The sequence below is a fragment of the Myxocyprinus asiaticus genome, chromosome 4 (assembly GCF_019703515.2).
Source record: "Myxocyprinus asiaticus isolate MX2 ecotype Aquarium Trade chromosome 4, UBuf_Myxa_2, whole genome shotgun sequence".
Lineage (NCBI taxonomy): Eukaryota > Metazoa > Chordata > Actinopteri > Cypriniformes > Catostomidae > Myxocyprinus > Myxocyprinus asiaticus.
In genome coordinates this window covers 37,908,889-37,922,500 of record NC_059347.1, presented here as the reverse complement: position 1 = coordinate 37,922,500, position 13,612 = coordinate 37,908,889, and the positions used below count along the sequence as shown (strand labels likewise).

Genomic DNA, 13,612 nt, shown 5'->3' with positions numbered 1-13,612 from the left:
GGGGGCAATCACTTATTCACACAGGGCCATGTAGGTTTGGATTTTGTTTTCCCTTAATAATAACAACCTTCATTTACAAACTGCATTTTGTGTTTACTTGTGTTATCTTTGACTAATATTTAAACTTGTTTGATGATCTGAAACATTTAAGTGTGACAAACGTGCAAAAAAATAAGAAATCAGGAAGGGGGCAAACACTTTTTCACACCACTGTATATATATATATATACGTATATATACGTACATATATATATATATATACATATATATATAGGTGTTCTTTGCATACTTGCTATATATCCAGATCAGTTGCTAATAAAATCCAATAAACACTTTTTGTTTGAAGATATTCCATAGAGTTTACTAAAACACATATATATAGGATAGGATAATTAATTAATTAATTAAAACATCCAAGTCAGAAACCAGTAAACCTAAATATAACAATAATAGACATGACATTGTTTTTTTTTTTTTTTTTTTACATAGATTGTCTTGATTAATTTCTTGTAACACATGATAGGCTAAAGGTTAGAAACTTCGAGAATGGCAACTTCTGATCAATGGATAGGATAATATTATGACAGCTTTGGGCCAGATGCTCTCAATAGTCTTTCAGATAAGACTCAAAAGCACATTCCTGGTTACTTTTGAAGCATTTCTAGACATCTGAAATGGAGAATAAACACACATGACTGAAACTTCTAAAAAGGCACACAAGGTTGCCTCTATTCTATGTATAATAGAGAATGAGTCTGCTGTCCAACTCAGTTAAATCTGCTGCATTCTCAATGAAGTTATACAACTGTAAAAGCATAAGCAAAAATGGTGATCATTTACACACACACACACATTGATCTTCTTTACCATACATAGTGTAACTAAGATCTGCCATTTGATGACTTGATCCAGAGCAAGGTGATGAAATATGTGTAACATGTTCAAAAATAGTCAAAGTATCACAGCGGAGGTAAGGGAAACCCTGCCTTCATGCTTCTGATCATCCCAAGAAGGAAACCAAAGAAGGATATTACTGCCCGTGTCATGACCTGCCACACAAGCAGTTTGGCTCAGTGAAGTTGAGAGTACAGAGCATCTGGTGTCAACTGTCGTTCTGTCAGTACCAACACCACCTAGAGAAAGTGACCTGAATGTAGTTATTTTCTCATTTCAAATACTTGTATAAAGTTATTATACATTATTGTTAGTTTTATATTTGGTGTTAGATTTGTCAGCTGTTTATATCATTCAGTGACTCAAGCCACCATTCTCCAGATTTACTAAAACATTCTCAAAAACTAAGGCATTGTCTTGACATCACTCAGTAAGCTACTATCCTCACTTTGAAGCATTTACACATGGATTCCTAAGACTGGGGTTGAGAAAAAGTAAACTGGAAAATCTGGTCAATCTTTAGCTCTTTTTTACCTACAGTACCTGTTGCATCTGATGAAACATCTTGGAATAATTTGGTAACACTTTACAATAAGGTTCCATTTGTTAACATTAGTTAACAACATTAGTTAACATTAATGAACAATGAACAATCCTTTTACAGCATTAATTAATCTTAGTTCATGTTAATTTTGACATAAACCAATATATTTTTAAAATCAAAAGTTGTATTTGTTAACATTATAGTTAATGCACTATGAACTAACAATGAACAATTGTATTTTTATTAACTAACATTAACAAAGATTTATAAATGCTGTTAAAAATGTATTGATAATTGTTTGTTCATGATACCTAATGCATTAACTAATGTTAACAAATAGAATCTTATTGTAAAGTGTTACCAAGAATTTTAAAACATCATGAGGAAAAACAACATACAGCACAATTTATGTATTGTTTAATGATCAAAATATTTTAACCAATGTAAGACAAAGCTCATCTCAGAAGTCAGAACATACACTTCTGTCTTCAGTCATGTTTGTCATTTGATATTGATTTCTGATTATGATACAATGAATATTCTGTTGCAAAGACAATATTTATAAATAGTTCTAATGTTAGTCTTCAAAAACAGGTTTTGATCTTGCCATTTTTTTATTTTTACGAAAGTTGTGTTAAGAAAAAACATGCATTTCTTTGAATATTAATATATATATATATTTAAATCAGATGTTTACACAAATGATAACTACGAGTTACTTTGCAGGTAAGTCCTGTTTTTCCATAATGTGAATAGGGATGACAATCTCTTCAGGGAGACTGAGATTAGAGCCAGGTAATGGGGCTTCTACTGAGAGAGTACCATCTGGAGACAGCATGGAGCTGATCTGTTTTAGGTCTAAGTAAACTGGAAGCCTAATGAATTACACAAGAAAAATGAAACCAGCCATGAGTAATGATGGAGTAATGACCTACATTCAACAGCGCTCGGATTATAAAATGCAAATTAACAGTATACAACATTTCTTTATACTGTAGGTTCAGTTTGGAGAGATAACGTGTTATTTGACACATTTTCTTGTCATATTTAAAAACAGAGAAGAAGAGAATGTAAGCTGTAAGAAGAAGAACACAAATTAAGTTAAAAGGTAAAAAAATAAAGCCTTGCTTGTATTTTCTTGTAAAGCTTCTGGAGACTAATCTATGATTTTTCCTGCCTTTCCTCACGAATGCCTGTTTAATAAAACAAAGAGCATGTCATTAAGATCTTAGGTAAATCTGTGTTGTCAATGCAAAGGCGGTTTTTTGGTAACATAAATATGCGGTGCATTATCATTTTACATCTTTTGGTAAAATAAAGCCAAACTTATTACTTCTTTTACCCATTATCTCCAAATATCCCTCCTTGGTTTTGATGCTAATCTCCTCGGGAGAAAATGGATTAACATTTAGACAGACTTTCCAGTTTTGCTGCCCTTTTGTTTGTTCACATAGCATCATAAACTTGTCCTTTGGATCCAATAAATGATGTGGAATCTCCATACACAAAGAGCTAAAAAGAGGCACACGCATAGATCTTGACTAGGTGAATGTACCCAATCTTTTCCTGACTGAATCTATCCAGCTAACTTCATCAGGTTCAAGGAAACAGGGGAGGCTGGTGTTTTGATCAAAAAGTTTTATTTTTGACCTGCCCTGGAGAGGATCCCAGCAACCATTCCGGTGAAACAAAGGACGAGGCATGTTTAAAATGAATTTTAAAAGTAAAAGACTTTCGAGTTTGAGCAAGACCTAAACAGCAAGAGTAAATCTGATTTGCCAACCTGCAAAAAGCAATAGAAAGATGCTACTCACTAGCTTTTATATTGTGCTTGTCTGTTTAGACTCCATCCCAAATACCCAATTTTCCAAAACATCAACAAAAAAGCTGGGCAAGTTGTTCACCCCAGTGTTACAGTCTGACACACAGAGTGATGCCATCCTCTCTGTATTAATAGATCTAAAGGGATAATGGCAAATTCATGGCAAATTACAATAAGCACACTGGCAATAATGTTGTTTCATTAGTGGTGTCAGTAGTCTGGTCACATCTTGGTTCTCTTTCTTTTACCAGGGTAACTAACTTTTCTGCAACACAGTATGTGTTTACAGCCTTTATATCAGCCCTAGAGAATTCCTCAGTTCTGTAAACAACTATATGAGCCAGATAAAAGCTATACAAAATGTTACATCAGATTTTACTAAAAAATAAAAAAAATAAAAGCCACAACATAATTCACTATCTTTAAATGACAAATCATTTGGATGAAGCATTTTACTTTATTATAAATGCTAAGGATACTCGTATACAGAAAAAATCGTGTACATTATCACACATGGTTTTGTTCTACCTCCATCACACTCTTCAACAGAACCCTACTTCAATTTCCTCATCTTGATGAATGGCTTTGCTTTGAAATGGGTTGGAAGAAAAGGGCTGATCTGTGATCAGTTATAAAGGCACAGAAAGAGAGGGTACAGCAGATATACAGTGAGAATGAGAACAGTGCAGCACAAAATATAAGAAAAAGGTTTTAAATGTGCACATTGTTTTTCCATGAAGTGGAATGCAATTAGCAACTCTACAGTGCTTGTGTGGTCCTCTGGCTCAGCAGCACTGGCGCAATGGGTGTACTGAAAAAAGTATAAACAGGTTATTGGACAGAAAGCTAAATGCACTGAAATGTAAAAACAACATATAAATATACATTATATTTATAAAAAAAAAGGTTCTAATTTTTGTGATAATGTTTAGCAAAAACAGCTACAGTATAACTGTCAGGCTGTCCCAATTTAGATAGATGAGAAAACGTGTGTGTGCGTGCACGTGTGTGTGTGTGTGTCCATGGTTCCTCACCAGAAGTGCTAAAGAAGCTACTAAGGCAAATGGATTCAGGCAAATGGATTTCCCCCAAAAGGGTCTCCAAAAGCTTCTGCAGAGTTAGCAGACTGAGTGGCTGGAGTGCTCTGTGACAGAAAACAAGCAAAGAAACCCACATATAAAATTCAAAAAGTTTAAAACACTTTCAAAACACAACAGTAACACCACCAAAATGTCACATCTAAACCAAAAACTATAACAGAATTCAAAAGAACTAATGCACATACTGTATTCAGGGGTGGTGCGCCAAATGGGTAATTTCCAAAAGTGTCATCAAAAATGTTTGAGCCTGCTGCAAGAGTTGGGTTTGAAGGTATAGAGGATGGATTAGGAGTAAAGGCAGAATCCAAAAGCCCTGTTGTTGGGGTTAGGGTCAGACCCAGAGGGGAGAACTGCTGAGGAGCAAGTTTAGACGGCCCTGGAAAAAAGATGATTGATGTAATTATCAAACTGCACCAAAGTTTCTATGCTGTATGCCTTAAACCATAAGTTAAGCTTGTAAAATTAAATGCATACCATTTGAGCTAACTGATATTTGGTTAATACCAAAGTCATCATGGTCTGCCACCTCTTGAGCCAAGCCAACCTTGCTGGAAAAGTACTGGTCGAAGGAGCCATTGGTGCTTGGATCATTTCTTTGTTCAGCTGTCTGGGGCTTGACCATCTGGAAATCTTTGAACATGACTTTTCCAGTTTTCTTTTCCTTCTCCCCAAGGGGGTCCAAAGCTGTGAAGGCACTTTTGACTGTTGGGGGTTCTTCTTTCACCGGGGGATGTGGTGGAGGACGAGAGGGAACCACAGCACCCTGCTGCCCACCCATCATTGCACTAGGAGTCATCCTTTGATGGAATTGGTTTGGTTGGAATGTACTGGCCATAGGACCAGAGGTGGGCCAGGCCCCAAAAGGTGCTGGGGTTCCTGGTTGACCCCAGGCTTGTGTGGCAGCTGGTGGACCAAAAGGTGAAGCTCCTGGTGGCACCCATGCAGGTGCAGGCAGGCCTCCAATGGCAGACGGTTGAGGGAAAGGTTTTGGCAGTGCCCCTGGAACTGTTACTTGAGGAACACCACCCTGAGGAGAAAACATTGTGAGTGTCTGACACCATGGAGAAGGGGCTGTTCCAGGAGTTTGAGTGACAGAAGCAGGGCCCACAGACAATGAACCTATAGAACACCAAAATAACATTTAATACAACTACATGAAACAAATCACATCTAGATAAAATAAAAGTTAAATATGTTCGCAATGCCATCCAAACAATGTTCCTTTCTTGAAGAAGCCAAGCAGAAAACAGCATGGTAAAAGCTGTGTTTCTGAAAGACTTCTGTAAATTTAAAGGGATAGTTCACCCAAAAATGAAAATTCTCATTATTTACTCACCCTCATGATAGCCCAGGTGTGTATGACTTTCTTTCTTCACCAGAACACATTTGAAGAAAAACAGAAAAAGCTCAGTAGGTCCGTAAAATGTAAGTGAATGGAGATTTCTCTTTTGAAGCTCCAAAAATCACAGTCAGCATAAACAATATAGATACAACTGCAGCGATAAATGAATGTCTTTCAAGGCGATACAATCACTTCTGGTGTGAAAAAAAAAAAAAGAAATATTAAAAGTACTTTTTAACTATAATCCAACGTAAAGGTAAGCTTCACGAGAGGGTGGAGTCCAAGTGGTCTCTCGTGTGACGTCTTCGCATTGCCAGAATACAGACGTAATCTCACATTCTCCACTCGGAGACATCCAGGATAAGCACACAAATGCACCATTGCGAGTAAAGACACAGATAATAACTGATCTACACCAAAATCAATCAAGCTACTGTACCGCATTCCTCGCTTGTAAACAGCGCTGCTCTTCCGGCCGTGATGCACATGCGTCAGTTCTCGTGCGATTCAAATGCCAATACGATTACGTCGCACGCACGTACCGCTTCTGATGATTTAGAGTTTAAAAATGTACTTATTTATATTTTTTGCACCAAAAGCAATCGTGTAGCTTTGGAAGACATTAATTTTACAGTTGGTGTCGTATGGATGACATTTATGCTGACTGTCTGTGATTTTTGGGGCTTCAAAAGGAGAAATCTCCATTCGCTTGCATTTTAAGGACCTAATGAGCTGAGATATTGTTCTATTTTTCTTAAAATTTGTTCTGGTGAAGAAAGTCATACATACCTGGGATATCATGAGGGTGAGTAAATAAGAGAATTTTCATTCTTGGGCGAATTATCCCTTTAATTACATACTAAAAATGTGAGTTTAAAACTAATTTGAGTTTACTTTCAGTAACAGAGAACAACATGGTTTATAGTTAAAGCAATTAATATTTGCCTGAACATACTGTAGCTTAGCACTAGAACTAGGTGAAGGCATGTCATAAAATAAATAAAACTAAAATGAGATCGGCCACATCAGTTATACCAAGAGCATTCATGGTGGAGGCTGGTGTGGTGTTGAATAGTTCAGCTGGAATGGAGGAGTTTTGGTTTGAGGGCAAAGACACATTCTGGGCTGGTGGAGCAAAGAGGTCAGCTCCAAACAGGTCATTTCCAGGTGACTGTGGAGGCAATGTTATTATAAAACATTTTCAGTGATTGGCACATTACTACACTGCCACTTGAGCAACATCTAATTCAAACGAAAGAAATTATGCTTAGTAATAATGATGGAAAAAAAATAAATAAAAAATAAATAAATTTAAAAATTAAAAAAAAAAAACACTTTTACAATCATATCCAATTGCCAGTCAAGACATTCAATAAGCTTTTGGAGGTTGACATGGTGGAACTAACACTTACCCTTCACATTTATTGGAGGCACAGGGAAACAGACAGTGTCTTAGTGCAATTTTAATATAGCTGTATTTCTATGTGCCCATGAACTGACAGTGAAAATGAAATTAAGCATGTGGATGTTATGGCAGTTCTATGGCATTTTGTCCATCTATCACTATACAAACAGGAAAGAATTTTGTTCAGTTACTAAATGTTATTTATTATGAACATTTTAGTTTAGATATATAGAGGTTAGAGAAGAGAAAAAGGATCATGGCCAACTGGCATCTTAGCATCACTTGGTGGTGTTCTTAATCAGAAAAAGCACAGTACCAATTTTCAAGAGTCTCTCAGCAAAAGGACATCAATGCCATGACCCTTAAAGGGATAGTTCACCCAAGAGTAAAATATGACCATTTTAATTTTTCTTCCTTGGAACACAAAAGGAGAATAGGCAGATTGACAGCCTATTCACTGTCTTTGTATTGAAAAAAAAAAAAAGATGCAATGGAAGTGAATGGTGAGTGGTACTAACATACTGCATAACTTCTGTAGTGTTCCACAGAGGAATAAATTTGGAACAACAAGAGGGAGAGTAAATGAGAGATTTTTACATTTGGGTGAACTTTCCTTTTAACACAAGTTAAATACAATAATGTGGTTTCTGTGTGCTGAAAACCTAATGTAAACACCAAACTACCTTCCCCAAACCAAACTACACTTATCTTGACTAATTTAGGAGAATGACTACAAGGACTTTTCCTAACCACCGTTTTTAAACCATCCGTTAGAGTACTTGTCTTATAATACCGATACTCAAAAACATCAATTTTGAAAAATCTTCACAAGAGGATTCTGGTCATAAGTTGATCATTGTTAAAATTCTTAAACTGATAAACCCAAAGGATGGCTGCGCCAGCTTTGAGTCACTGTAACACTGATCATTTTGTATATCCTGCACAGCACAGTCCTTGTAGTCTCTCTCAGCCTTGAACTGTGTAGTAACACTGACAACTCTGTAAGGAGTTTCTCATTACAAATGTTCACCTTCTCTCTCCTTCGCATGCATCCAGACTTCAAGCTTTGAGGTGGGGGGCAAAGGACCATAAACCCTCCATTTTGGGCACTGGGTGGCAGGGTTTTGCCATTATTGATGGGTGAGGTTTGACACAATAGTACCGATTTGTTTAATCCATTACACAAGAGAGGAGTTTGGAGGACAGGTGGACCTGATTTGTATAACCCATTTAAGATGGGTGGGTTCTTCACAGAGTTGTTAAAGGGATTCTGGCTAAAGAGGGCAGTGCTTTCAGCACTCATATTGCATAAAGGAAGCTTGTTTACTTGTGCATGTGACCACTGCGTATAAGATAGTCCATTTAATTGTTGACTGTTTGGAGAGGAGTTTTCTCTCTGGCTTTGCTGCAAGTTTGGCCTATACGAGAGGATATTACAAAGACCTGACTCTTCATTGGAAGAAAACATGGAATCGAACTGATCACTGATGGGAGAAAATGGATCATCACTAAAGGGATCTGGACTAAGAGTAGGGAAAAGATATGATGTGGATGAAAAGGGTCTGTCATCTGTGGGTGGGTACGAGATGAATGGATTTCCTTTAGGGGTGACTTGATTGTCATCAATCACAACAGCAAAGTCAAGCAGCAGAACACTGTCAGGCTGATTTTAGGGGGACATACAAAAGATTTGGAGATATGAAAAAAAACAAGGTTAGTGGTAGAATCTTTGAATAATACTGAAAGATAAAATAGTCCGATAGTTAGGAAATTTTCTTGGATAAAATAATTTTTAAAATAAAAGTCCAAAGTTCTGCATCTACAGTAGAAGATAAATGTTTCCAATAAAGGGTCTCAAACACCAGTAATAGGATGCACTTTTTCCCCCCATTTCTTTGGCTTGGGTGCCATCTTCTGGCCAATAGGACACTTGCATTTTTTATTTAATAAACTGCGAGCAGTGAAATAGGCTGTTGTTAATGTCAAAAGCAGATATTAAAATCATATACAAATGCTCGAGACCCTAAATGATAAATGAGGGCCAATGGATGGTTTTGGCCAATAAACATATACCTGTAGATTACATTAATTAAACAAGCTCAAAAAAAAAAAAGTTAGACTATGGTATGAAAGGACAGTACTTATAAAGGCAAACACTTTATCCATTTCAAAAGTCTGTGGATATTCTTAAGAAAATTGATACACTGAATAGTGATCATTACCGTAGGAGAGTGAATGTCAGGTGGGGTGGACATATCTCCAAACAGGTCCATCTGATCCACAGTCTAAGAGAAACCCAGACAAAAATGACACCTATGTTTTGAGGATTGCAGTGTCCAGTGATTGATTAGATTTTTATAAACCAATTTGATATATTGTACAAACATTCACAGCATTTTCTTTGCCATCCAGGTTGAGTAAAGCATCACCACCATTCTAATGAAAGAAAATTATGAAATATAAATATTAAGGCAATACTGTAAATGTATTATTTTTTTAAATACAGGCCAATGCTTATACCCACCTTGATCATGGAGCCATTTGCGTCACCCTGCAAAGGAAGCAAATCAATCGTTTCAGTCATTTATAAAGAATGAAAAAAGCTTAGGATCATCAGCAGCAGGTGACTTTTCCTCCTATAGTGATATCATCTTTAGAGATGACAAATACTTGCCATCCATTAAGAATTAAAATTAAATGCCTAAATAAACACACATTTTAAAGATTGACAAATATCTAAGTGAATTCAAATGAGATCTGTGTAAAAATCTGATTACCCCATCTGCATCACCTAAGTGGGGTGGAGTGATTATTCGGATGTTTTGAAGCTAAAAGGTTTTTGAAAAATGCAAGGCAATGTTTTTGTTTTGTTTTGAATTAAATGTAACAATTGTTATTGTTGCTTGTTACTGTATGTTCCTCATTTCTAAGTTGCTTCGTATAAAGGCGTCTGCTAAATTACTAAATGTAATTGTAAACGCCAGTTCAGAAAATTCGACTTTTGTCAGAAAGCACTGAAACCATCTCCAGCACCTTCAGTGCAGCCTCCTCCTCTTTCTTCTTCATGTTGAAGATCAGCTGAAATAAGTCCTTCAAATCAATGACCAGAGACTCAGCCTGTGGCAAAGGGGTTGGAGCAGAACTCGGTTTACACATTGGATATAAATAAAATACTGAAAACCAAATTCATACATCAATAAAATACTGGATTTAATTACAATACACAATCACTGCATGCAGAGACTTTAATTAGCAAGATTTGTTATCTGTGTAGATTTGACATTTGTCTCTTTTGTGTCACATGAACAAACTATGACCTGCTGAGCAGTCTTAATAGCAAAGAACTGGTGCTGTCCCTCTGCTCCACACACATATCCAAACGCCCGGTTATCAGTGACATCTCGAGCGATGAATGAGATCTTATTCACCACATGTTCATGTTCTATAACCTGAGTGACAGAGAGATGGAGAGAAAGATATATTAAAAGATATTTATTAAAAAAAAAAGTAAATTGTTTAAATATTTTCATATTGAATGCATGGTATGAGACTGAGAATATGGCAGAAAGAAATTTGGTCAATACAAAAATGTTAGTTATGGATTTCAAAAATCAGCTGCTTAATCAGTTAACACGACTCCACAGCTGAAAGCTGTTGGTTACAAAATATGGAATAACAAAAACTTATTTTTAGTTCAAGAATGAATGCATCCTTTAAAATACAAACCCCCGTTTTCTCATCCAAAATTTTGATTCCTGTTAGAGAGATGTTCACCCAGATTCTTTGCTTGTGCTTGCCTTGAGAACGAGCAGCTATTGCCATGCCCTGTAAACATAAGTAAACCTTACATAAATAAAGAGTAAAAAGTTTCTTCCAACCAAAACTTTTTCGTACAATCTGGGGCACTGAAGAAATGCTAGTGCTATTAGGCATGAGACAGTCTTGCAACCTCAACAGCTATCAGTTCAAAAGGAAGTCATTTTAGACCTGCTAAACATCTGCAAGACTAAAAAACAGGCTTCTCAAGAGGTCAATCAAATAAAAACAGACACTAAATATCTACAGGATTAACTGTGAGATGAACAAAATTCACAGAAGTGAAGTAGTTAGCCATTTTGGATTTTCACCTTTAGTTTCATCATGGAATCCTGAGACATTTTATCCCCTTTGGCTTCTGGGACATCATCCACACCAATAAGCTTGGCTTTATACCTCACTCCATCACCCTGAAACCTGGCCAGCAGAAACTCATCGGTCTTCTCTGAGACTGTGGAGGGAAAGGACAAGGTCACACTAAAAGAAAAAAATCTGTATCGTCGACCTGATATACAGAATATAAAAGAGATTAGGGCTGACACGATTACTCAATTTAAATCCATTATGCTATTTTAAATAAATAATCCTTGATTACAAATCAACATTTCAACAAAGTAACAATATGGTGGAGGTGAGGCAGTCCACTGCTGTCAGACTCAATGTGCTAAATAGGCCAAACTGATGAAGTTGAAAATACTATATGTCTGTCAGCTGTAGTTTCACTTGGTCACAAGATATCTGCATTTCATTGTCATTATTTAAACGAGGAGAACAAAATCAAAACTTAAGCTAATGAACACATAACTGCACATCAAAAACATAATGCAAGCCAAGTTATGAAAAATTACTTGATAATCAAAATAATCAATAGTGACAGCCCCAAAAGAGAGGTTGCACCTTTTTTTCTCTCCCTCCAGAATGAAGCCTTGGTTGCAAGTGCAGTTGGTGCTGCGGCAGTTGTGGTGGGGAATGTTGGTTCAGTGGTGGGTTCTGCTGGGGCAGCAGGTACAACTGTGACAGGCTCAGCATCAGGTGGCTGTGACATTATGGGTGCTTTGTTACAGGAGAATGAGTGCAATAGAGGGGAAATACTGAGTCAAAGAGGAACAAGCAAGAGGACGCAACCAGGTAGGATTTTCAGCAACCACACATTCTCAGCACTGCGCCTGGATAGGGAGAGAAGGAAGAGGAGACAAGAGATTGGCTATTCAGAAAATTGAAATTAAAAATGTGTCTAATATACATTACATTTTGGGCATGATTTTCAGTCACAGGTATTTATTACACATGCAGCTCTCTTTAATAGTTTATTCTGATTGGTCAATTGTTGCGTGGAGGGGACACATATTTTTTGTATAATGACTGCTAAACTGTATATTTGACCGTTGCCCATGGTAACATGGTACCACCAATGCGAGTTAGAATTTGCACCATCATGCGTCTCAAAATAATTACTGACTGTAGTCGAAATAACCACAAAGGGGTTTGTGCTAAATACCTTAGCGAACTAGTAACTTGGAATGTAAAATTATACATATAAACGAATATTGTAAAATTGTTGCAGTGTCCATCTTGATGCTAAGCTGATGATTTTCCAAGTTGTAATGGATTATTTTGCCTAGCAAAAGATTAATGTAATCTACAAGTAAGATAATTAAATAATGTTTCATGTCCACATATTTATTTGGCAAGACGCCCTTTAATAAGAAGGTTCCTCCTGATCACATTGTCAGGATTTAGGCTATTCTGCAATAATGACAATCATTAAACAGATTTATCAGTTGTCTCTAGTTATTAAAAGTACAATGAACTCTGTTGTTCAGAAGGTCTACAACACAAATCAAGGAAAGTAAAACTTTGCAGATTATTTCAGCTTGGGACATGGACTCGTTTCCTCTCCTTCCTCTGACTTTAAGTCACTGACAGTGTCAGCAGAAAAATAATTCCTGCTTTGTAGGCAAGGCAGAGGGGCGGGGGGGGGGTGGAATCCCTCCAATTTTTACACTTTATCCCCCACATTTTCAATTTCCACACAGTATCCAAAACGTATGCATCAAATAAAAAAAAATACTACACATCCACAAGTGTGGATGAAGGAAACAAAACTCTGCAATATGTGTGGTTGTGTAAAATATATAATGCATAAAGCAATCTTTATCATAGACTAATCCAATTTCAGAGACCAAAGAAAAGGCTGCCCAGCTCAAGCATAAGATTAAGTTAAAGTGGTGTTACACAGAATCCTGCTCATACAGGATAAGCCAACAGATGGATAAACTATTCCATTCAGATAAACTCTAACAGTGTCTTATTCGATGAAAGACAAATAAGATAAAATTATTATTTATTTAGTTAAATGGTCTGAAAGACATACCTTATGAGCAGCCTATAGATGTTGTTTAGCCGTGCTTTTCTCACTAAGAAGTGAAGAGAGACCAAGAGAGAACAAAGGTGGGCAGATCAAAGGTTGACCAAATAAAATCTGTTAATTTTATTCCAGCAGCTCATCAGCCCTAAAACACAGCTCCAACCCCATGACTCTCAATATCCTCCTATAAGCATTTATCTTTTGCCAGAAAAGCTTTTCCCTGTTTTCATTTGGGAAGAAAATGTGTTTGAGGTACTAAGATTATCTGTTGCTAATCTTACATGAACTAATAGGACATGCTTACAAATTTACATAATCACA

The 13,612-nt window shown here is 36.6% G+C and overlaps 1 protein-coding gene across 3 annotated transcripts in view; it reads right to left on the bottom strand.

Moving 5' to 3' along the window:
• Window positions 1-1,838: 1,838 nt before the first annotated feature.
• LOC127440173 (disabled homolog 2-like) overlaps window positions 1,839-13,612 on the bottom strand; it is a 17,377-nt gene continuing 5,603 nt past the window's right edge. For 2 of the 3 annotated variants that reach the window (XM_051696628.1, XM_051696625.1), the window contains exons 2-14: window positions 11,821-12,089; window positions 11,235-11,374; window positions 10,834-10,932; window positions 10,425-10,556; window positions 10,141-10,224; window positions 9,632-9,658; window positions 9,493-9,543; window positions 9,330-9,392; window positions 6,738-6,873; window positions 4,835-5,479; window positions 4,546-4,736; window positions 4,295-4,404; window positions 1,839-4,071 (exon numbers count right to left, since the gene is read on the bottom strand). In XM_051696628.1, the coding sequence (XP_051552588.1) occupies window positions 4,330-4,404; window positions 4,546-4,736; window positions 4,835-5,479; window positions 6,738-6,873; window positions 9,330-9,392; window positions 9,493-9,543; window positions 9,632-9,658; window positions 10,141-10,224; window positions 10,425-10,556; window positions 10,834-10,932; window positions 11,235-11,374; window positions 11,821-11,968 (1,791 nt within the window). In that variant the 5' untranslated portion in view covers window positions 11,969-12,089 and the 3' untranslated portion in view covers window positions 1,839-4,071; window positions 4,295-4,329. Of the gene's footprint in view, window positions 4,072-4,294; window positions 4,405-4,545; window positions 4,737-4,834; window positions 5,480-6,737; window positions 6,874-9,329; window positions 9,393-9,492; window positions 9,544-9,631; window positions 9,659-10,140; window positions 10,225-10,424; window positions 10,557-10,833; window positions 10,933-11,234; window positions 11,375-11,820; window positions 12,090-13,297; window positions 13,341-13,612 lie in introns of all 3 variants that reach the window. The other variant, XM_051696627.1, reaches the window with a different exon arrangement.